The 25572-nt window shown below is 43.5% G+C and overlaps 1 protein-coding gene across 1 annotated transcript in view; it reads left to right on the top strand.

Annotated features, from left to right (window-relative positions):
* Nucleotides 1-25572, top strand: part of SDR16C5 (short chain dehydrogenase/reductase family 16C member 5) — a 67552-nt gene that overhangs the window by 21244 nt on the left and 20736 nt on the right. Inside the window, exons 2-3 of the mRNA XM_068237413.1 lie at nt 7718-8066; nt 24997-25128. Coding sequence (XP_068093514.1) covers nt 7746-8066; nt 24997-25128 — 453 coding nt within the window. The 5' untranslated portion in view covers nt 7718-7745. The remainder of the gene's footprint in view (nt 1-7717; nt 8067-24996; nt 25129-25572) is intronic.

Genomic DNA, 25572 nt, shown 5'->3' with positions numbered 1-25572 from the left:
CTGTGATGACAAACTTTATAATCCAAGGTTACCTGAGGTGAAACCTGTATGAGTAAATATTGGACAATTCCAGAGACTGGAGTAGATGTAAGTAGCACTCAAGCCTCATTCAAACACTAGACTGAACTGTGCAAAGTCTGCTGTCAAGGTATGTCCTCACCTGAAAAATGTAGTGTGTGTACATATGTCCCCCAAGGTCATGTAAAGATCCAGCATAGCCAAACACTAACCTCCCTGGCGGTAAGCCCGACCTACGTTCAGGCTAGCCGCCGCAGGGGATAACATGACCCCGGGAGGATTTTTTTTTAAATAAAGTGTTTTTATATTGTTAAGCTAGCACTTGACTAGCTAACCATGTGCCTAAAGTCCCTCCGGTCCCCACCGATCGCCGCCGTAATACGTACCCCCAGGGATTCCACGATGGCGCAGTCTCCCAATCAGCTCCAGGCTTCGCTATGGGGAGGATCGGGACTGCGCATGACGTCATGTCTGATTGTCCAAGCAGGTCTATTTCCTGGCCAGTGAGGGTGTGTTACCATCGGCAGAACCTTCATACAGCCCCAGTGAAGTAATTGCCAACATTAAGGTCGTGATGATGCTCAGTCTTATCCAGGGACAAAGATGGAATGCTTCTGGAACTCAGCTTTAAGCTTTTCTTTAAAGTAAACCCATGATATATGAATGTATTGTTTGTATAAGTATTTGGCTCCCTTGAAGTTTTCCACATTTTGTCACATTACTGCCACAAACATGAATCAATTTCATTGGAATTCCACTTGAAAGACCAATACAAAGTGGTGTACACGTGAGAAGTGGAATGAAAATTGTACGATTCCAAACATTTAAAAGAAAACAAAAAACTGCAAAGTGGGGTGTGCGTAATTATTCAGCCCCCCTGAGTCAATACTTTGTAAAACCACCTTTTGCTGCAATTACAGCTGCCAGTCTTTTAGGGTATGTCTCTACCAGCTTTGCACATCTAGAGACTGAACTCCTTGCCCATTCTTCTTTGCAAAACCGCTCCAGCTCAGTCAGATTAGATGAACAGCAGTTTTCAGATCTTGCCACAGATTTTCGATTGGATTTAGATCTGGACTTTGACTGGGCCATTCTAACACATGGATATGTTTAGTTTTAAACCATTCCATTGTTGCCCTGGCTTTATGTTTAGGGTGGTTGTCCTGCTGGAAGGTGAACCTCCGCCCCAGTCTCAAGTCTTTTGCAGACTCCAAGAGGTTTTCTTCCAAGATTGCCCGGTATTTGGCTCCATTCATCTTCCCATCAACTCTGACCAGCTTCCCAGTCCCTGCTGAAGAGAAGCACCCCCAGAGCATGATGCTGCCACCACCATATATGACAGTGGGGATGGTGTGTTCAGAGTGATGTGCAGTGTTAGTTTTCCGCCACACATAGCGTTTTGCTTTTTGGCCAAAAAGTTCCATTTTAGTCTCATCTGACCAGAGCACCTTCTTCCACATGTTTGCTGTGTCCCCCACATGGCTTGTGGCAAACTGCAAACGGGACTTCTTATGCTTTTGCCACTTTTCCATAAAGGCCAACTTTGTGCAGTGCACGACTAATGGTTGTCCTATGGACAGAATCCCCCACCTGAGCTGTAGATATCGGCAGCTCATCCAGAGTCACCATGGGCCTCTTGACTGCATTTCTGATCAGCGCTCTCCTTGTTCGGCCTGTGAGTTTAGGTGGATGGCCTTGTCTTGGTAGGTTTACAGTTGTGCCATACTCCCATTTCTGAATGATTGCTTGAACAGTGCTCCGTGGGATGTTCTAGGCTTTGGAAATCTTTTTGTAGCCTAAACCTGCTTTAAATTTCTCATTAACTTTATCCCTGACCTGTCTGGTGTCTTCTTTGGACTTCATGATGTTGTTGCTCCCAATATTCGCTTAGACAACTTCTGAGGCCGCCACAGAGCAGCTGTATTTGTACTGACATTAGATTACACACAGGTGCACTCTATTTAGTCATTAGCACTCATCAGGCAATGTCTATGAGCAACTGAATGTACTCAGACCAAAGGGGGCTGAATAATTATGCACACCCCACTTTGCAGTTATTTATTTGTAAAAAAATAAATAATTTTGAATTCATGTATGAGTTTTTGTTCCACTTCTCACGTGTACACCACTTTGTATTGGTCTTTCACGTGGAATTCCAATAAAATTGATTCATGTTTGATGCAGTAATATGACAAAATGTGGAAAACTTCAATACTATTTTTTGCAAAAAAAAAAAATATATATTTTTTTTTTGGGGGGGGGGGGGGGGGGAGAGAAATCTGATACTTACCTCGAGAGAGGGAAGCCTCTGCATCCGAAAGAGGCTTCCCTATCCTCATACGTAAGCCTGTTCCAGCACTGGGACCCCCGAAGAGTGGCTTCTCTGCACATGCGCAATGGCACCATCCGGTGAGAAAGGCTTAGCCCAGTGGGGTCCGTACTGCTGCATAGAGATGCCTAGCTTTTTCCAAAGAATGCCAGGCAGGACGGTGCATTTTCCATAGTGCTTGAATGTATTTACGGTACCTTTTCTCAAACTTCTTGAACTGAACTTAAAATTTAACTTTTTCATACTTCCTCAAATTGTCAACGAGTTGGCTTTATCTCAGGTGACTCTGTTGTAGTTGGATGAATAAGCTAACCGTCGTGATTATTCAACTCCCCAAGATTGATCAGTCAAGGCTTTCTGTTCCCATCTAGGTCATAATCCTTCCACATTTTAAACTTGTAGAAGAAAAGTGAAAAAGTGACTAATACTGTATTGCTTTAAATCATTTTGAGCTGTCTGGTAAATTAGTAATTAGCAGTAGTGGAACAGTAAAAAAAAAACGGAATTATTGTGCAGCTGTACCAAACATGGGAACTAAAATAAGGTGTGAAATTACTAGATGTGGCCGTTTTTATATTTTACAGGAATTCTCTTTGAGTGAGAATATGTTAATTAGCACGATTTATAAAACTGGTTGCTTGCTTATGTCTCACTTTTAGAAACTGTCAGAAAGATGCCTGTACAGCAGCCCTTTGTGTATTTTGGTGACGTAAGTGGCAGGCTTACGTTCTAGAAAAGGCCTGTCTCTATATCTGTGAAAGTTCATCCATCAGGAAAAATGTTCAACTCTTATTGATTTTTGTGGCTGCGTTGGCCAGTTACAAAGGAGAATGTTGCTAAAAATATGAAAGATGCTTTTTGGACGAAATGAACTTTCAACTGTGAATCATATTGTGTTACTGTCCATAGCTACCTACTGGGTGCTGTGACATTTTCCTTACAAAAAGTCTTTATGATGCTGAGCCTTAGTTGCTGTCCTTTTTCCTCTAATCCATACCACATTGAAGTTTGTAATCACCTGGAAGGCTGGCAACACATTCACAGGAAACTAATTCTCCATTAACCCAATATTTGTACGTTTTCTCTCAACAAAACTCTAAACTGCACTAAGGGCTGGTTCACACGGACGGCAGGTGGCGTTGAGGTGGCTGGGAAGCCGCGTCGTCCTGTGACGTCTCGTTCGGGGGTGGCGGTACGGCGACTGTTGGCTTCCCGTCGTGATCGGCGTTTCTCTTTCCCCGCAAGGGGACATGAAGCCACGGCAGCTAGCCGGCCCTGGACGCATGCTGCTTCTAGGGTCGGCCGAAGCGACACATTAAATCGGGATTGGAACGCTGCGTTTGCGCAATCGACAGTAATCGCGCAATGCTAAACGCTCTCATTCACTTGAATGAGGGTGTTTAGCTGACGAGTCCCGAACGCTTGGCGGTAAACGCTGCCAAGCGCCCATGTGAACTAGCCCTTAGAGACACTGAAGCGAGAAAAAAAATTGATATAATGAATTGGTAGTATAGTACGGATAATTACTAGCATATTAGAAGCATAGAAAATATTCTCATATTTTTATTTTCAGTTATATAGTGTTTTTTAAACATTGCATCATTCTCTAATATTTGCAGTTTACACACTACTCAGCATTCTAAATGTTTTTATAGAGCATGCCAGTGAACTATTCACCTGTCCTCTGGAGAGAAAAAGAAAATACAGCGGCTGACAGTTGAGATAGCAAGTTTCAGAAGACAGAGCTCTCTGCAACTTTGAAAGTCATGGAGCTCAATGGCTCTTTTGCATAGATAACCGGAGTTTCTTAACTCTTCCTGTACTGGAAACAATATTAGACTTATGTCTCTGCTCCTAAGGTTTTATTTCTTAGCTGTACTACACGTACAAATCAAATCATAATTTATTTATTTTTTCGCTTCAGTGTCTCTTTGAGGGCTCGTTTCCACTATCGCGAATCTGCATGCGTCCAACGCATGCAGATTCGCACATGTAATGCAAGTGAATGGACCTGTTTCCACTGTAGCGTTTGCGTGGTGCGTTTTTATGAGCGGTGAAAAAACGCACAAAAGAGCCAACGAATTTGCCTGCTAGTGGAATGCATGCGAATCGCCGCTAATGTATTTAATAGGGAAATCGCATGCGTTTTTTTACGCGTTATTTTACGCGATTACGCATGCGATTACGCATAGGAACCAATGTAAATTAACACAGGCAGTGACATGGTTAAAAACGCACATAGCCTAACCTATGCGAAATCGCATGCGTAATCGCGTAAAATAACGCGTAAAAAACGCACCTGCATGCGATTTCTACTGCGGTGGAATCCAGGCGATTCTGCACCGCAATAGTGGAAACGAGCCCTAAAGGAAACCTGAGATGTCGGCATAAAAAAGATTTGATACTTACCTGGGGCTTCAGCCCCATGAGCACCAATGCAACCCTTGCCACCCTCCCGAGTTCCTCCATTCTGCCGCAATCACTACCAGTAATCTGGCTCAGTCGTGCCAGCTGGCTCTTCTGCACATGCACGGCAGGGCTGTGCGTGCACAGAAGAGCCAACTGGCGTGACTGCGGCTGGATGGAGGCACTCCGGAGGACGTTGAGGGTTGCATCGGTGCTCATGGGGCTGGAGGGGGCCCCAGGTAAGTATGAAAACTTTTTATGCTGACATCTCCGGTATACTTTAAATTGTTTAGGTAGTTTCCAAGTTGTGTTTTTTTTTTTTTTTTTTTTTTTCTCAGCCTGTTTCCCTCTCCATCTACGGTGGCCGCTAACGATGCAAATTGCTGAACGTTCATTTACAAACGATTCTTCGTATGAACAATCAGAAATAATCTGATTCGTTAAAATATTTTTGTCCATTAGTGGTCCCAAACTATCATTTACAATTGTTCATATGAAGAATCGTTTGTAAACGATTGTTTGCCTAATTGTATCGTTACAATATATTTGTTAAACAATCGTTTATGAACGATTCTTGGTATGAAAGAATCGGAAATTGTTTGACTAATCCCATCAATCTGCTCAGATTGGTGAGGAGCTTTTTGTCCATTAGTGGTCCCAAATGATCATTTCCGATCGTTCATACGAAGAATCATTTGTAAACGATTGTTTGGCAAATTGTATCGTTAGTGGCCCACCTGTAGGTAATATGGGCATATTTGAGAGATAAAAGCAGATCTAATGGAACATTTTCTATCACTCACTCCATTTTATGATCTCCCCAAAACTTAGTATATATTTCCCCCTGAATATATAGTAACTGCAGTGCCTAAGCAGTGTAAAGGCCTTTTTCCACTACACAGCTGAATCGCAAAATCGCCAGGGATTTTTAAATCGCAGGGTTGCTACTTTATCATAGAAATCATGAGAAGTATTTTCCACTATAGTGATTTGATTTGTAAATCGCAATCACTTTCTGCAGAGATTTTATAATGGATCAAAATTGTATAAATACATCTAAATAAACATTCTAAATTTGTATTCTCTTATGTTGATGTCACTTACAGTAGTTAGCAGAAATATTTCAAAACTGACAGGTTTTTGACGCTTCCATCTCTTCATGGGAGATTCTCAGTATTTCATTTATTCTTTACTAAAGAACTCCTTTAAAGAGACACTTAAGCCAGAAAAAAAGAGTTTTACTCACCTGGGGCTTCTACCAGCCCCCTGCAGCAGTCCTGTGCCCTCGCAGTCACTCACTAATCCTCTGGTCCCCCTCTGCCAGCTAGTTTCGTTTTTGCCGACAGGCCCGTCAGGACTGGCCAAGCGTAGCTTTTTCCGCATTCCTGACTGTAATTAGCGCTATTGCGGGCCGCAATGCGTACAAAAATACGCGTTGCCGCATATCTATGCATTACGCACGCATAGATATGCGGCAACGCGTATTTTTGTACGCGTTGCGGCCCGCAATAGCGCTAATTACAGTCGGGAATGCGGAAAAAGCTACGCTTGGCCTGTCCTGACGGGCCTGTCGGCAAAAACGAAACTAGCTGGCAGCGGGGGACCAGAGGATTAGTGAGTGACTGCGAGGGCACAGGACTGCTGCAGGGGGCTGGTAGAAGCCCCAGGTGAGTAAAACTAATTTTTTTTTTCCTGGCTTAAGGTTCACTTTAAGATGATCTGTACAAAGATGCAGGGTATCCCCTCAGGCCCCATTCACACTTACAAAATGCTGGCGTTTTGCAGGAGTGATTTTTCCGCAATTTCACGCGGAAAAGTCACTGAACACTGCGGCGATTTTGGCGCGATCACATTTAGCGTTTCTGTAGAACTAAAGTCGATAGCCTGAAAATGATGCGGGATACTAATATTTTTTTTTTTTTTTTTTTTTTTTTTTTTTAGAACGATTAACTCAAATCGCCCAAGTGAGATCGGGCCCATAGGTTTCTATTGCACTAGCGCTTGAGCGTTTTGCCGAAATCGCCGGCAAAACGCTCAGGTGTGAATGGGGCCTCATACCTGTTTGCACACTATTCTGGCAGTTGGACTGAGCAACTGCCATTCACAAAGAGCTTGTTCACACCTAGGGCGTTTTCACCCTTTTTTTTTTTTTTTTTTTTTTTTTTTTTAGCGCCGCCGATTTTTCAAAACTGCCCTAAAAGTGCTTGTGCAATGATTCCCTATGAGCGTGTTCACATCTGAGTGGTTCATTTCCGATCCGCTCACCACAGCGCTGCCTGTACCATTTTTGGGGCAATTTGCCTCAATGGAAGGTTTAGGGAAATCGCAAAGTGCTTGAAACAATGCTTTGTATAGCGATTTTCCTAGCACTTTCATTAATAAATACATTGTATTTATTCATTTTCGGCTGAAAGACTTCACTAATGTCAGGAAGTGAAAAAAACAGAATCGCTCTGCAAAAGCACTTTAAAAAAAACGCAGCGTACAGGTAAGCAAACATCGTGCAAAAAATCGCACATCACTGTTGTCAGCGATTTTCAATTTTAGATGTGAACAAGGCCTAAGTGCTTTTGGAAATAAAGAAAACCATGAGAATCCCCCATGAGAAGATGGGCTGGTCCAAAACCCTACTACAAGTGACAGCAACGTAAGAGAAAAGTAATTTATAGCACATTTTCCTCTGGGAGAAGTGTACTTTTTATTTGTGTTTTCATGTATTTCAAATTTTACAATTGTTTGCGATAGTGGTCCTTTAACAGACTCTTAGCAGAATATGTACAAGGCATATTACAACCATGGCAGATAGCACATAGTTCTCATATCACTGTGCTCCGCATGCAGTTCTCATGTTTCTGCACCACCCAGCAATAAGTGTATTGAAATTACAATGCAAAGTGTACAAACCTAATTTCATTTCATTTTCCACAACTGATTTTGTTCTTCGTTTTTGTTTTGTGTTTTTAGCTGGCTGCCGCACCAAGGACTTGCAAACATGAACTTTTTCCTGGAGACATTGAAGGTTCTGCTTCTCACAATCTACTTGACTCTTGAATCTATTGTACTTTGGTTTATCCCAATACGACGGAAGAATGTTGCTGGTGAGCTTGTGCTTATCACCGGAGCAGGAAGCGGGATAGGGCGGCTGATGGCGCTGGAGTTTGGCCGTCTCGGAGCCACACTTGTTTTATGGGACATCAACGAGGAGGGAAATAAAGAGACCTGCAGGCTTGCCAAGAAGAATGGAGCAGTCCGTGTGCACGCATATACATGTGATTGCAGCAAAAAGGAAGACATCTACAGAGTAGCAGACCTGGTAGGCTTACTAGAAAATTGAGGGTTTTTTTTGTTTTGTTTTTTTTACCGTCCACTTGAGCTACTGCAAAGCCTGGGTGGCTGTTAATCACAATGTGTTACCTCTGCACTTCCCTGTTCCCCAGAATTTAAACTCAATTATTTGTTGCATATGATCAGCTCTTCTTCAGATCATCTCCCTGGCTCTAAGTAAAGGTCTACCTGACACATTTATCAATCAAATATAGCTTAAAGGGAACCTAAACTAAGAAGGGTATGGATTTTTTCTTTTAAAGTACCAGTTGCCTGACTCTCCTGCTGATCCTGTGTCTCTAATACTTTTAGCCACAGCCCATCAGCAAGCATGCAGATCAGGTGCTCTGACTGAAGTCAGACTGGATTAGCTGCATGCTGGTTTCTGGTGTGACTCAGCCACTACTGCAACCAAAAGACAAGCAGAGGTGCCAGGCAACTAGAATTGGTTAAAAGGAAACCCCCATATTCCTCTCAGTTAATGTTCCCTTTAACTGATATGACCAAGATTTAGACAGGTATTGCCAAAGCAAGGGGGAATGGGGTGAGGTAGGGGTACACTGGTTAGCAGTTTGTGGACGTTCTGTTTTACAGTTTATGCTCCTCTGTCTGTGGCATGCTGTCATAGTGTGCAGAGATTGTCACTGTGGATTCCTCTTCTTGCAGAAGAATAGAGTTTTCTCTCATCCTCTGAAGTCTGGAAATAGTTCCATCACTTTCTTAAAGAGGGTTTCCCTGGTTGCAGTATATTTGGGGCAGTGCAGCAGGAAGTGATTCTGGTCATTTTACCCATACTCTGTGTGAAACATCTACTCAGCATCTAACCCATACTGGTTCTGTATAATAGTTCAACAACTGCCTTCTACTCTACATGACAGAGCATCCATTATTTAAAGGAAAACTATAGTGAGAAGAATATGTGGCCATGTTTAGTTCTAAACAATACCAGTTGCCTTGGCAGCCCTGCTAGTCTATTTAGCTGCAATAGTGTCTGATTAACACCAGACCAGAAACAAGCATGCAGCTAATCTTGTCAGATCTGACAATAATGTCAAACACCTGATCTGCTGCATGCTTGTTCAGAGTCTGTGGCTAAAAGTATTAGAGGCAGTGGATCATCAGGATAGCCAGGCAACTGGTATTGCTTAAAAACAGGGCTGTGAAGTCGGTACAAAAATCATCCGACTCAGACTCCTCAGTTTACGAAACTGCCGGCTCTGGCTCCGACTCCAGGTACCCAAAATGCCTTCGACTCCGACTCCTTAGTCTAATACCAGGGCTGTGAATTTTGTCCAAAAATACTCCGACTCCGTAGTTTATGAAATCACAACTCCGACTCCAGGGACCCAAAATTACTCCGACTCCACAGCCCTGCTTAAAAGGAAATAAATATGTCAGCCTCCATATCCCTCTCGCTTCAGTTGTCCTTTAAAGGACACCTGAAGTGAGAGGGATGCGGAGGCTGCCATATTCATTCTCTTTTCAACATTGCAAATTCCTGTTGATCCTTTGCCTCTAATACTCTTAGCGGTAGACTCTGAACAGGCATGCAGATCAGATGTTTGACTAGATTTGCTGCATGCTTGTTTCAGGTGTGTGATTCATGGCTTGAGTAGCAGGATGCCAGGTAAATGGTTTTGTTTAAAAGGAAATAAATATGGTGACCTCCATATTCCTCTTCAGGTGTCCTTTTAACCCCAATGCAAACCTGATCTAACTGTTCCTTAGATCAGGTACCTAATTAACATTGTTTTACTAATACTGTGCCCTCTTGCTTTGCTGGCTAGAGCTAGAGAATATAATTTCAGTGTCATGGTAGTTGCCATTTTGAAATATCTGTCAACGTTTGAGGAGGATATTTAATTCCTTTTACTGGGGATGCCATCTGGCTACTGATACTGGGGAGGAGGGGGCTACTTCTAGCTACCTAATCCCGGGGGGGGGGGGGGGGGGGCTCCTCCTCTGGTTATCTATACAGGGTGTTGCATCAAGCTACCTAGTACTGTGTGTGTGTGGTGGGGGGGGGGGACCTCTGGCTACCAAATCACAACAGATTGAGCGTGGGGTGGGGGGATTTTTATGCAGGAACTATGTAGCCTAGAAACTGCCCTGTAAGGATATGTCGGGAATGACGCATGCCAAGCACAGAGTAAAATTAAAATGCCAGAACTGAGACATTTATGGAGACTGTCAGATTTATTTCTTTTTAAACCATTTCACATTGTCTGGCTGTTCTTCTAATCCTCTGCCTTTAATTCTCTTAGCTATTAACACTGAACAAGCATACAGATCAGATGCTCTGACTAAAGTCTGACTGGATTAGCCACATGCTTCTTTAAGAGTTGTGATTCAGACGGTACTGCAGCCAAAGAGATTAGCAGGACAGCCAGGCAATTGGTCTGGTTTTAAAAGGAAATAAATATAGCCGCCTCCATATTTTCTTCAGTTCAGATTTAATTTAACCACTTAAAGTGAACCTCCGGACTAAAAATCTACTCAGCAGCACTGAACAGGCTTGGTGTTTCTTCAACAGTTTCACAGCATCAGAACTTTGTTTTTCTTACCAAAGCATCATTTTTAGCTGCATTTTTAGCTAAACTCCACCCATCAAAGAAAAAAGCCTGGGCTTTTTTTCCCTAATGCTGTGCAGAGCATGATGGGATTTCTTATGTTGTTGTTCTCGTTGCCTAGCAACTGGAAGGGGTGATCAGGACAGAGGACAGTTGGAACTGTGTCTCATGCTCCCTGTCACCTCCTTTCAACCAAAAAGATGGCTGCCATCATGAAATCAAACATTTGCTTGTTCTGTCACAACAGTGTCTGTAAGAGATTATATTACCTATCTATTTCAATTAACATAACTAATGTAACTTAATGACAATGTTTGTTTAGGCTGGAGTTCCTCTTTAAGCTCTGTCGTTTTCACTTTATGCATCCGAGCAATGTTCACCTCCCATTCATTAGCCTATAACTTTATCACTACTTATCACAATGAACTGATCTATATCTTGTTTTTTTTCGCCACCAATTAGGCTTTCTTTGGGGGGTACATTTTGCTAAGAACTACCTTACTGTAAATGCATTTTAACAGTAAGAATAAGAAAAATATGAGAAAAATTCATTATTTGTCAGTTTTCGGCCATTATAGTTTTAAAATAATACATGCCTCTATAATTAAAACCCACATACTGTGTTTGCCCATTTGTCACGGTTATTTCACCGTTTAAATTATGTCCCTATCACAATGTATCGCGACAATATTTTATTTGGAAATAAAAGAGCATTTTTTCCGTCTTGCATCCATCACTATTTACAAGCTTATAAAAAAAAAAAGAGAGAAATATTTCATCTTTACATAGATATTTAAAAAGTTTAGACCCTTAGGTAAATATTTGTGGGTTTTTTTTGGTTTTTTTTATAGTGTTTTTTTTGTTTTTTTTTGTTTTTATTAAACATTTTATGTGGGCATTTTTGGGAGGGTGGGATATAAATAGTGTTTTTATTTGGGGAAATATTTGTGTATTATAATGTTTTTTTACTTGTAGTTTTACTTTTTGGCCACAAGATGGCAATCTTGATTTTGTTTACATGACGTCACTCTAAGCGTACAATGTACGCTTAGAGCAGGGGTAGGGAACCTTGGCTCTCCAGCTGTTAAGGAACTACAAGTCCCACAATGCATTGCAGGAGTCTGACAGCCAAAGTCATGATTAATAAAGGCAAATGCATGCTGGGATTTGTAGTTTTATCACAGCTAGAGAGCCAAGGTTCCCTACCCCTGGCTTAGAGGGACATAGCTTCAGAAAAAGCGTAGCTTCCGAGAGAAGCTGTCGCTTTTTCAGTGGGGGAGAGGAATCAGTGATCGGGCACCATAGCCCGATACATTGATTCCTGGGCTACCGAATCCGCGGCCGGGAGTGCGCGTGCATGCGCGCGATTGGCCGCGGGAGCGCGCCTGTCCTCGCCGTTTTTATACGTCAAGGAGGACAAAGTGGTTAAAGGTTCACTTAAAGAGAACCAGAGATCCTGTAAAGAAAAGAAGTTATTCATACCTGAGGCTTCCTCTAGCCCCATACGCACGGATCGATCCCACGCCGCCGTCCTCCGCTGCCCGCAGCTATGAGAACCGGGACCCCACTCTGCCGTCGGTCGGACTCAGTCTAGCGTAGCAGAGGTGCGCTTTTTGCGTATCTCTGCAGCAGTGTATGGAGAGATATGTAGAGGGCGCACTTCTCCTGCGTAGCCTGGCTCCGATGACATCAGCGACGGGAGCCGGTTCTCGTAGTTGCGGTCAGCGGAGTACGGCGGTGTGGGATCGATCAGCGCGTATGGGGCTGGAGGAAGCCCCAGGTATGTATAACTTTTCTTTTACAGGATCTCTGGTTCCCTTTTAAAGAGGAACTCCGGTGAAAATAATGTAATAAAGTGCTTCATTTTTACAATAATTATGTATAAATGATTTAGTCAGTGTTTGCCCATTGTAAAATCTTTCCTTTCTCTGATTTACATTCTGACATTTACCACATGGTGACATTTTTACTGCTGGCAGGTGATGTTAGTGGAAGGAGATGCTGCTTGCTTTTTTGGCAGTTGGACCCAGCTGTAAATGGCTGTTAATTCCCACAATGCAATGCGGTTCACAGACAGGAAACTGTCAGGACCATGGTTCTGACATCCCACTGTGGGAGGGGTTTCACCACAATGACAGCCATACAAACCCCCCTGACGATCTGTTTGAGAAAAGGAATAGATTTCTCATGGGAAAGGGGGTAGACAAAAAATGTTCAATTCAAATGTTCTTGGTTTCTGTGGGATGCGGTGCAAGGGGGTGACAGCCAGAAGTGTGTCCTGGTGTTTGGAAAAGGTGCACTTTTCACATGGTGGCCAGTAAAGTAACTGCCAAAGCTGAGCATGAGGGAGGTTTTGGTAGGTGAGAGTTCTATGCTGTTTTATTGTAATGAATGCATTTCAAGTCAGGAAGCGTAGGTGAACTCGCACCTAACACAAACATGAAGATTGCATGGAGGCTATTTCAAGGTGTGCAGATGATGTACCTAGAGGCAAATAAAATAACTGCTTGGCAGAGCTCCAGACATACACTGCGTTCCAAATTATGCAAATTGTATTTAAGTGTCAAAGTTTAAATATTTTGTTTTTCAATTAAACTGATAAATGGTATTGTCTCAGGGCTCTTTTGATCACTGAAATCAATCTCAGACGCCTATGGTAACTAGTTTGCCAAGTGAGCCCGATTAAAGGAAAAACTACTAAAAGAAAAAAAAAAGTGTTCCACATTATTAACCTCTAGCCGACCACGGAGGCAGCCCCATGTCCGCCTAACGCCGATCAGCGTAGAGTCCTGGGGCTCTGTTTTGCAGTAGATCTCCTGCTTAGTGAGCGGAGCGATCGGCTCACATAGGCTCAGCGCTCACCAGAGAGCTGTGTTGGTGGGGGGAAAAGGAGGGGGGAATCACTAGTGTGCTGTGTTGTGCGGCCTTGCAGCTTGGCCTTAAAGGGAAGGTTCAAGCAAAATAAAAAAATGAGTTTCACTTACCTGGGGCTTCTACCAGCCCCATGCAGCCATCCTGTGCCCTCGTAGTCACTCACTGCTGCTCCAGTCCCCAGCTGGCAGCTTGCCGACCTCGGAGGTGGGCGGGACGCATTGCGTACATTTTTACGCATACCCGCTAGTGCAGGAACATTAACACATACATTTTTACGCATTGCTGGTTCAATGCGTAAAAATTTACGCATTGAACCAGTAACGCGTAAAAATGTATGTGTTGATGTTCCTGCACTAGCGGGAATGCGTAAAAATGTACGCAATGCGTCCCGCCGACCTACGAGGTCGGCAAGCTGCCAGCGGGGGACTGGAGCAGCAGTGAGTGACTACGAGGGCACAGGATGGCTGCATGGGGCTGGTAGAAGCCCCAGGTAAGTGAAACTCATTTTTTTTATTTTGCTTGGACATTCCCTTTAAAGCTGCAGTGGACTATTATACAAAAAAAGGCCTGGTCGTTAGGGGGGTTTAACACTCTGGTCATCGAGTGGTTAAGCAGACCACCATGAAAAAGAAACATGACCTCTCTGCTGCCAAAGAGTGTGAAATAGTTGAATGCGTTGGACAAGGTATGAAAACCTTTATATTTCACAAAAACTTAAGCATGATCATCATACTGTTAAAAGTTTTGTGGCTGACTCACAGCACAGGGGGTTTGTGCTAAATATGTGATAAAGGTTTCTGCTAGAGAAATACATTGGATTAAGAGAGCAGCTGCTAAAATGCCATTAGAAGGCAGCAAACTGGTATTTGAAGCTGCTGATGCCTCTGGAGCCCCACAAGCATCAGGGTGCAGGATCTTCCAGAGTATTGCAGTCATGCATAAACCTTCTATTCTGCCACCCCTAACCAATGCTCACAAGCATAAATTAATGCAGTGGGGCCCCTAACTACATGACAACACATTGTCTTATTTACTGTTAAGTGCCGTGCAACCCTGGATGGTCCAAAATGATGGAGTGATGCATGGTCACCATGCCATGTCCCAACAAGGCTACTACGTCAGCAAGTATGGCGCAGAGTCATGTTTCGGGCCGGAATCATGGTGAGCGATAGGCCTACGCGATTTTAGGAAAAAATGTAATTGGCTTTTTTTTTTTTTTTTTTTTTCCACGATTTTCTTCAAATCAAGCTTTAGCACAAAATTCATAATGCCCCCAGTATAGTTAAACCACGTAGGTGCCTCCAGTATAGTTTTCCTCAGTATAGGTTAGCTAGGTAGTTGCCTCCAGTATAGGTAGCCAGTATAATTGCCACAAGTAAAGGTTAGCTAGGTAGGTGCCGCCAGTATAGTTGCCCCATAGGTTAGCTAGGTAGGTTTCTCCTGTATAGGTAGCCAGTGTAGATGCTACTAGTAAAGGTTAGCTAGGTAGGTGCCGCCACTATAGTTGCCCCGTAGGTAACATAGGTAGGTGTCTCCACTATAGGTAGCCAGTGTAGTTGCCACTAGTAAAGGTTAGTTAGGTAGGCAACGCCAATATAGTTGCCCGATAGGTTAGCTAGGTAGGTGTGCTTATTAGTGATGTGTAATATATTCCCACGAGGTACCGACAAGACTGAAACTGTTACTTGCATGCCTAAAAATTAACAAATTCAGGCAGCAAAATACAAGTAATACATGGTTGAGTCTTTGTGACGAAACGCGTAGGGCGGAGCAAGGCAGCACGCTGACGCTACAGGAACATCTAGACAGAATCTGTGTGCTGCAGCCAGGGTGAAAAGAGGTATGTCGCAAGCTGCCGTGTTGTTGTTTGTTTTAATAAAGCTGTTTATGAGAATTGAGGAACCGCCTGGAGAGTACAGATTTATCTGTGATACGCTGAAAACAAATTTGAAGTTGGTGAGTGAACTCACGAGGGGAGATCCTCCCTGTGAATTCCATAGGTGGTGGCACATCCCCCCAGGAGTGCAGCGTGGGGTGTCACCTGGTAGCCAGGCAGTGTAGTTGTGGTGGCGGTTGAGAGTGGGTATAGTAACAACTTACCTTACGCCATGACACCGGCAGCTTCTATCTTCTTCCTCTCCCAGCCGTCCCTCACGTTAGTACTAGCGCCCCCTGTGATGGCATGCAGTTACGCCATCACAGGGGGCACTGTTACCAGCGCGATGACGCCTGGGAGAGGAAGTAGGAAGAGGCAGTGGGACATCAGAACGGAAGGTGAGTTGCGCTATAGTTATACACGTGGGACGCGGAAAAATATACACGTTTAAAAAATTGTCGCTTTTGCTATTAATTGTTGTGCCCCACATCGCGATTTCAATGTTTTTACGATTAATCGTGCAGCCCTAGTGAGCGAGAGCTTGTCGGTCCCTGAAGTTTTGAAAATGACCTCTGAAAAGTATGTGGAGTTTCTGACCGACCACTTTCTTCCATGGTACAAAAATAACAGTATTTTCCATGATAAAATAATCTTCATGCATGACAATGTACCATCTCATGCTGCAAGGATTACGTTTGCCATTACCATGTTGTCATTTGCTGCTATTGGCATAAAAGGAAACTCATGGTGTGGCCCCCATCCTCCCCTGACCTCAATCCTATTGAGAACCATTGGAGCATCCTCAAGCAAAAGATCTATGCTATGGGGGTGGGAGGCCGTTTACATCCAAACAGCAACTCTGGGAGGATATTCTGACATCTTTCAGAGAAATTCAAGCAGAAACTATCTAGAAATCTCACACGTTCAATGGATGCAAGAATTATGAAGCTGCTATCAAATAATAATGTTCATATGTAACTTTGAAAAAACAAAATTGAAACCGAGAGCCCAATATAGTGCAGTATTTTCTGTAAATCTGGATAATTCGTAGAATGAAATTATACTCACAAGTCAGGGTCACCACACAGGCGAGGAAAGGCAAGTGGGGAGAATTTTGTTACCTGACCCCACTCAGGTTTAAAAAGTCGCTCTCTGTAGAAAGGAAGAAATGAGGATACACCCCTTTGCGCCTCTATAGCAAATATATATATATATATATATATATATATATATATATATATATATATATATATATATATATATATATATATATATATATATATATATATATATATATATATATATATATATATATAAAAAAAATAGAGGCGCTCTGGCACGTACTGACCCACAATTGTATTCTCCTTGCTCAATTGCCTGATGAAGCGGGATGTTGGCCCGTGAAACGCGTTCGGAGAATTCGGAGAATTGTTTTAAATAAATACAATTGTACTTTTAAACGGCTTAATTTAGCCTGGTCTTTTGTATACTTGGGGGAGGTGAATCCACCCATTTTCCTCCTTTTTAGACTGGTTTTAACGAATTTTATTCTATGTTGGCGCCTCTGTTATCCTTGTCAATTCATTCATATGTAACTTGACCGGTTAAAGAGAAAACATGACGAAGAATTTAACTTCATCCCAATCAGTAGCTGAAACCCCCTTTATACTTGAGAAATCTATTCCTTTTCACAAACTGATCATCAGGGGGCTCTGTATGGCTGATATTGTGGTGAAACCCCTCCCACAAACTGTGAGGACCATGGTCCTGGCAGTTTCCTGTCCGTGAACCTAATTGCATTGTGGGAAATGACTGTTTACAGCTGTTTCCAACTGCCAAAAAAGTAAGCAGCGGTGTAAAGTGTAAGGCCCCGTTCACATCACAAACGCGGATGGCCACGCATGCGGAACGCAACACATGCAAACGCACGCCATCCGCGTTTGTGTGCGTTGCGTGGCTGATCCCATCACTGAAAAGTGAATGGGACAGCCACGCGTTTTTACAAAAAATGCGTGCAGCATGCGTTCCCGGACCGCACAGGTCCGGAACGCATGCAGTGTGAACATCCGACATTGCACTCTATGCAATGTCTGATGTCGTGCGTGTCGGCCACCTGCATGCGTTTACAAAACGCGGCTGGAGACGCGTGCAGTGTGAACGGGGCCTAAATCAGGGGGAGGAAAGCTTTTACAATGGGCAAACACTGACTAAATATTTTTTTACATAATTATTGTAAAAATGAAGCACTTTTTTATTACATTATTTACACTTGAGTTCCTCTTTAAGATGTGTTTGATTGAAATAGCTTTTTATTCCAGTAAATATGACCTCCAAATGCAGAAAATTCAACAAATGACCATTTTCAGTTCTTATAAAATGTTTTGACCTATAAAATGTTTTGAAACGGTTATGCCTAATAATTTGGACCGTGCATTTTAGTTTTTTATATTTTTGAAAAACATACCGTTATCATTAGGTTTGTTCAGTAACCTACATAATGGTTGATGACCTAAAATAATGCTGGTTGCCACTTGCTTCAACTATTCAGGAAAATCAGAAAATATAATTTTTCTTAATAATTTAGAATGCGGTGTATGTGTTAGTAGCCCCAGAACCTGCATGATTTGGGTGTGTCAGTATTAAAGGGAACCTAAACTGAGGGATATGGATGTTTCCTTTTAAACAATACCAGTTGCTTGTCAGTCCTGCTGATCTCTTTGGCTGCAGTAGTGGCTGAATCGCACACCTGAAACAAGCATGCTGCAAATCCAGTCTGAGGGCTCGTTTCCACTGTAGCGGTGCGGAATCGCCTGGATTCCACCACTGAAGAAATCGCATGCGGCTGCGTTTCCGCATGCATATTTACCCGCGATTTCGCATGCGATTTTGCATGGCAAGGAGCCATGCGAATTTAACCATGTCACTGCCTGTGTTAAGTTCCATTGGCTTTCATGCGAAATCGCGGGGAAATCCGCATGACAAAGCCGCATGCGATTTCCCTATTGAATACATTAGCGGCGATTCACTCGCATTCCTGCCGCACGCGAATCTGCACGACCCTGTCGTGCAGATTTTCCCCGTACCGAAAAACGCCGCCGCACACGTGGAAACAGCCCCATCCACTAACATTAAGTATGCGAATCCGCATGCAGTGCCCGCATGCGGATTCGCTATAGTGGAAACGAGCCCTGACTTCAGTCAGTGCACCTGATCTGCATGCTTGTTCATGGGCTGTGGCTAAAAGTATTAGAGACACAGGATCAGCAGGAGAGTCAGGCAACTGGCATTATTTTAAAAGGAAAAAAAGCATATCCTTCTCAGTTTAGGTTCCCTTTTAAAAGGGATGATTTGGCATCTCTGGTGCAGACCTTATTTTATTGTACTGTAATGAAGAAAGTGGCAGGTTTACTTTAAGGGATATTTGAATTATTAGTTGCCTTGCCTGTTCACTGGATTTCATTATAAAAATAACTGTTTGGTTGTCCTTAGTTTGACTTAATTGGAATTTTCCAGCAGCATTCAATTTAACTGCAGATTTTTTTTTATTATTATTTGGGGGGGGGGGGGGGGGGGTGGTATGTGCAATTTGCAGACAAGAACTCAGTTGAGATCCCTGGCTGAACTATGTAACTCTGGCAGTACAGGGAATTACAGAGAGCTTGGCAGGCAGGACAGACTGGGGCTCGCTCATTTTTCACGCTTTGATGTTGTTTACTGCACTGTTCGGATTCCTAGAAAGCCGGATCTGCGTAAAACGATGTAATGAACACTTTTGCCAAGACACAAAATAGGAAAATATTCCCGATACTTTATGTAACATTTTAGAGATGATGCACAATTGAGTTTTGAGACATTCTTGTGAGACTGCTCAGGACGGGGTGTGTACTGTGTGGGGCAGAGATTTCTTGCATCATACTCGCTCTGTATTTAGGGCCCAGTTTATGAAATCTTATTCAAAAGTAAATGTGCTAATTGCACAATAACATCTTGGTTGTTAATTGGTCCAACTTGTAAAAAAAAAAAAAATATTCTACTTGCTAAGTCCATATACAGTATAGCAAATCGTGCAGTTTTAAAGCTGGATTCAGAGGGAACACAAAGGCATGTACCCTGCTCAGTGACATGCCTCTATGTCCTCTAGGCGCTGCTCTCTGCCCCCGCCCTGCTCTGTGCTGTCTCCTCCCGCATCTACCCACAAGCAGCTTGTTGGTAGCCTCACAGGGAAGGGGCATCCTTAGCTGGAAAGGCATTCCTGGAGAATGCCACTTACCCATCTCTCTGCGCCCCTGCTCCGCCTCTCCCCACTATCTGTGCTATGTGTTCAGAGAGCACTCTCTGCACAGGGGTGCATGAAAAAAATCATTAAGTAATTCAACAGTACAGCTTAACCCAACCCTACTCTCACACAGAACCCTCCCCTGATGGTGCCTAACACTAACCACTCCCCTGGTGGTGCCTAAACCTTTGAATAAGTCTCTATGAGCTTGCCACTGGGATTTTTTTCCCATTCCTTAACCACCCTGGCGTTCTGATTAAATCGCCAGGGTGGCTGCGGGAGGGTTTTTTTTAAATAAAAAAAAAACTATTTCATGCAGCCAACTAAAAGTTGGCTGCATGAAAGCCCACTAGAGGGCGCTCCGGAGGCGATCTTCCGATCGCCTCCGGCGCCCAGAATAAACAAGGAAGGCCGCAATGAGCGGCCTTCCTTGTTTTGCTTATATCGTCGCCATAGCGACGAGCGAAGTGACGTCATCGACGTCAGCCGACGTCCTGACGTCAGCCGCCTCCGATCCAGCCCTTAGCGCTGGCCGGAACTTTTTGTTCCGGCTGCGCAGGGCTCAGGCGGCTAGGGGGGCCCTCTTTCGCCGCTACTCGCGGCGAATCGCCGCAGAGCGGCGGCGATCAGGCAGCACACGCGGCTGGCAAAGTGCCGGCTGCGTGTGCTGCTTTTTATTTCATCAAAATCGGCCCAGCAGGGCCTGAGCGGCAGCCGCTGGCGGTGTTGGACGAGCTGAGCTCGTCCAGACCGCTCAGCTGGTTAAGACAAGACTGCTCCAGCTCCTTCATGTTAGGTGTGTTTTTTGCTTGTGAACAGCAATCTTCAAGTCTGACCACAGATTATCTATTGGATTGAAGTCTGGACTTTGACTAGGCCATTCCTACACATTTAAATGTCTCCCCTTAAACCACTTGAGTGTTGTTTTTAGTGGTATGTTTCAGGTCACTGTCCTGCTAGAAGGGTGAACCTCCGTCCCAGTCTCATATCACTGGCAGACTGACATAGGTTTTTCTTAAAGGACACCTCCAAGCAATAAAAAAAATCTACTTACCCGGGGCTTCATCCAGCCCCTGGTAGCCGATATGTCCCTCAATGCAGCTCCGGTGTCCTAGTATCCTCTCCATTGGAGATGCTGACCTCGCCAGGCGTGGGGCCGTGCGGCTCGCGGTCGCACTCACTTGGCCTGGAGCGTTATGCACAGTAGCACGCAGGCGCAGAACATTCCGACCTGGCGGGGATCTTTTTAAAAAAGATTGCTCGGACTTGTCCTTTAGCAATATCTCTTTATTTGGTGCCATACATTTCTCTTTTGACTTGGACCAGTTTCCCAATCCCTGCTGCTGAATAACATCACCACAGCATGATGCTGGCACCACCATGTTTCACTGTGGTGATGGTGTTTTGGGGTAATGGGATCTGTTGGATTTGCGCCAGACATAGCATTTTCCTTGGTGACTAAAAAGTTCAATTTTAGTATCCATACATTTGAGGAGTTGCCTACATGCCTTTTGGCAAACTCAGAATGTTCCTTCTTATTTTTAAAACTAATGGCTAGTTTTCCACTAAACCCCAGTTCTATGGAGTGTATGGCTTAGTTTGGTCTTACGGGCAGACACTCTAGTCTCTGGTGTGGAAATGTTAAAGTCTTTGGTCTCTGTGCTGCCTCTCTGATTAATACCCTTCCTGCCCAGTCTGTGAGTTTTGGTAGGCGGACCTCTTTTGGAAAGTTTTATTGTAGTACAGTCCTGGCCAAAAGTTTTGAGACTGTCAAAAATATTGGAAATTAGAAAAGTTGGTGCTTAAGTTTTTATAATAGCAATTTGTATATACTCCAGAATGTTATGAAGAGTGTTCAGATGAATTGCATAGTCCTTCTTTGCCATGAAAATTAACTGAATCCCCAAAAAGCCTTTCCAGGATCTGCTGAGATAATTTCAGTAATCGTCTTGTAAACTCAGGTGAGAATGTTGACGAGCACAAGGCTGGAGATGATTATGTCAGAATGATTGGGTTAGAATGGCAGCCTTGACATGTTAAAAGGAGGGTGATGCTTGAAATCATTGATCTTCCATTGTTAACCATGACAACAAAGTAACTCATGCAGCCATCATTGTATTGCATAAAAATGGCTTCACAGGCAAGGATATTGTGGCTACTAAGATTGCACCTGAATCAACAATTTATAGGATCATCAAGAACTTCAAGGAAAGAGGTTCAATTCTTGTTAAAGTGGATCCGAGGTGAACTTTTACACATTGCATAATTGTGTTTCTTTCCTATTGTTTATAGGGCATTCCTCAAGCCAAATACTTTTTTTGTTTTTGTTTTAATACTCTAATTCCCTATAAACTAAAAGCCACACCCACAGGTTTTCAGAGAGCCTTGGCAGTAGCAAGGGCTCATTGGAGCTCTGTCTGGGCAGGAGGAGGTGGAGATGTTACTAGCCGTTGATTTCAGAGGCAGAGGGAAGGAGGGAGGAGGAGAGTGGATTAGGCTGATGGCTCAAGATACAGATAAGCCTGCCTCTGTGTAATGGTTACAAACAACATGGCTGCTGCCATTGTATCACAGGAATAAATAATCCTATTCTATTAAAACTGTTTGCATGCTAGATTTGCTGTGTAAACCATCTAAACTTTAGATAAAATATATAGGCAAGTTACTTGTTATAGTTCGTTTTTCATCTCAGACCCGCTTTAAAAAGGCTTCAGGGCCAAGAAAGTCCAGCAAGCGCCAGGATCATCTCCTAAAGAGGATTCAGCTGCGGGATCGGAGTGCAACTAGTGCAGAGGTTGCTCAGGAATGGCAGCAGGCAGGTGTGAGCGGATCTACAAATCTGTGCACAAGACCTGCCCGACCTACATCTCTGATCTGGTCCACAGGCACATACCAGTTCGCCCTCTCCGATCCTCCAATGACCTGTGCCTAGTCGCACCACGCATATCTCTGTCCATTGCACGATTGCAGGACTTCACTAGGGCTGCCCCCACGCTATGGAACGCTCTCCCACCAGCCATCAGACTCCCCCCGCCCCCCCACCTTTAATACCTTCAAACAAGCTCTCAAGACTCACCTTTTCATGCTCGCATACCCCCCTACACCAGCACTATAATACGTTCTGTTAGACACCCTCTCAACAGATGCACCTATTGTCTCCACCCCCACCCTTTAGATTGTAAACCTCTGGCAGGGCCCTCCTCCCTATTGTTTCCAGCTTGATTATGCAATCTTACTGTCAATCACCCCTCTTGTAGACTAGAACAGTCTCTATTTTGACCTATGATACTGTACTGTTATCAAATAATTTGCATGATCTTGTTTTGTTGTGAGTTTCCTGTATGTTCTACCTTGTATGTTACCCATCTATTGTATGTTACCCATCTATTGTGCAGCGCTGCGTAATATGTTGGGGCTTTATAAATAATAATTTGCACGCACAGTGAGGCGAAGACGCTTGGAAGATGGCCTGGTGTCAAGGGCAGCAAAGAAGCCACTTCTCTCCCAAAAAAAACATCAGGGACAGATTGAGCTTCTGCAGAAAGTATGGTGAATGGACTGCTGAGGACTGGGGCAAAGTCATATTCTCCGATGAAGCCCCTTTCCAATTGTTTGGGGCAGCTGGAAAAGGGCTTGTCAGGAGAAGAAAAGGTGATCGCTACCATCAGTCCTGTGTCATGCCAACAGTAAAGCATCCTGAGACCATTCATGTGTGGGGTTGCTTCTCATCCAAGGGAGTGGGCTCACTCAAAATTTTGCCAAAAAACACAGCCATGAATAAAGAATGGTACCAAAACACCCTCCAACAGCAACTTCTTCCAACCATCAAACAGTTTGGTGAAGAACAATGCATTTTCCAGAACGATGGAGCACAGTGTCATAAGGCAAAAGTGATCACTAAGTGGCTCAAGGACCAAAACGTTAACATTTTGGGTCCATGGCCGGGAAACTCCCCAGATCTTAATTCCATTGAGAACTTGTGGTCATTCCTCGAGGCGGGTGGAAAAACAAAAACCAACTAATTCTGAGAAACTCAAAGAAGTGATTATGAAAGAATGGGTTGCTATCATTCAGGATTTGGCCCAGAAGTTGATTGAGGGCCCTTTTCCACTAGCAATCGCTAGCGTTCACGCTGAACGCTAGCGATTGCTGAATCGCAATTACCGGCGATTCCCCGACGTTCGCGGCCGCGATTTTGCTATGCTATGCACTGCATAGCAAAATCGCGGCAAATATCGCTCCGCCGCGCGTTCGCGTTCCCGGCAAAAACGAATCGCGGTAGTGGAAATGACCTACCGCGATTCCTATGTTAAAAAGCAAACCGTAGCGATTGTAAAATCGCTAGCGGTTTGCGTTTTTGCGCTGGTGGAAAAGGGCCCTGAGAGCATGCCCAGTCGAATTGCAGAGGTCCTGAAAAAAAGACCAACACTGCAAATACTGACTCTTTGCATAAATCTCATGTAATTGTCAATAAAAGCCTTTGAAAAGTATGAAGTGCTTATAATTGTATGTCAGTAGATCACATAAACAACTGAAACCAAGATCTAAAAGCAGTTTAGCAGCAAACTTTGTGAAAACTAATATTTTTGACAGTCTCAAAACTTTTGGCCAGGACTGTACTATGTTCTTTCCATTTGAAGATGATGGCTTTGATGGTGATCAGGGGGCATATTCAAAGCTCAGGTAATGTGACACTTTGATTTCACACAGGTGGGCTTCATTTCACAAATAATGACTTTTGAACGTGGTTGCTTGCACCAGGACTTTTTAGGTGCTTCTTTTTAAAAGGAGTGAATACATAAGCCCATGCCAGGCACTGTATACTTTTGAAAGCACAGTTTCCCATACCTATCCTTACATTACAGCAGCATCAATGTATGTTTTGAAAATACAGTAACTTGCACATGTGAATAGTGGAGTAGTCAGAGTCTTTAGAAGTACTTAAGCATATAGGTGAATGGCTGCTTTGTTTGTGAAACAGGTTTGGTGAACCTGGCCTTGTAAAACTGCTTTGAAAGCATTTATGCTATACTGTATTTCCGAATGTTGTGTTAGAATGGAACAGGTGCCAGTAAGGTCAATCTTTGGACATGTATTTAGGGCCCTGGCTCAGGCACTGGCAGCCAGGGGACTTCTTTCTTTATTTATTTTTTGTACATTTACTTTTAAAATGCATCTGGAACAGAGACGGGAGTAATGAACTGAGAACAGCCCAATGTGACAGGGTGCTTGTACTTGTTCTACATGATTTCAGTACATATAAAACAAATAATGCATGTTGTCTATATTTAACTGGTAGTTTTCCATTCTTATCTTCTACCAGGTGAAGAAAGAAGTTGGGGATATTACAATCCTTATTAACAATGCTGGCATTGTGACTGGAAAGAAATTCATTGATTCACCTGATGCTTTGATAGAGAAAACCATGGAGGTGAATACAAATGCACATTTCTGGGTAAGTCTGTTCTTCAGGTAACTTACTTTCAGTTGCTGCATGGTGTGCCTGTTGCAACACATGAACCTTCATGATGGAGGTGCAGAGACACTCAGCCTGGTATATGATAAAGGCCTGTGTTGGCCTTGCTCCGTTCTCAGTGCTTTAATTAAAGTGTGAATCCACTTTTGATGAGAGAAAACCATTGCTTCAGTACAGTGCTGTACATTTAAAAAGCAACTTTGCAAACATTATTTTGGCATTCTTACCCTGTTTTTATGTGCACAGACAAACCCAGCCATACCACAGAGCGTGTAACTGAAAAATGCCAGATGGGTGTGTCAAAGGTTCCTATAGCCAGCTGGTTACCCCAGGTATTATTATTATTAGCCGGAGCAGAGGATACAGGAGGCGGAAGAGGATGACGAGGGACCAATCAGCCTGAAGGGGGATGGAGGAAGCCCC

The sequence above is a fragment of the Hyperolius riggenbachi genome, chromosome 5, assembly GCF_040937935.1.
Source record: "Hyperolius riggenbachi isolate aHypRig1 chromosome 5, aHypRig1.pri, whole genome shotgun sequence".
Classification (NCBI taxonomy): Eukaryota; Metazoa; Chordata; class Amphibia; order Anura; family Hyperoliidae; genus Hyperolius; species Hyperolius riggenbachi.
The sequence above is the reverse complement of the archived record's forward strand: the minus strand, read 5'-3'. Positions and strand labels throughout refer to the sequence as shown.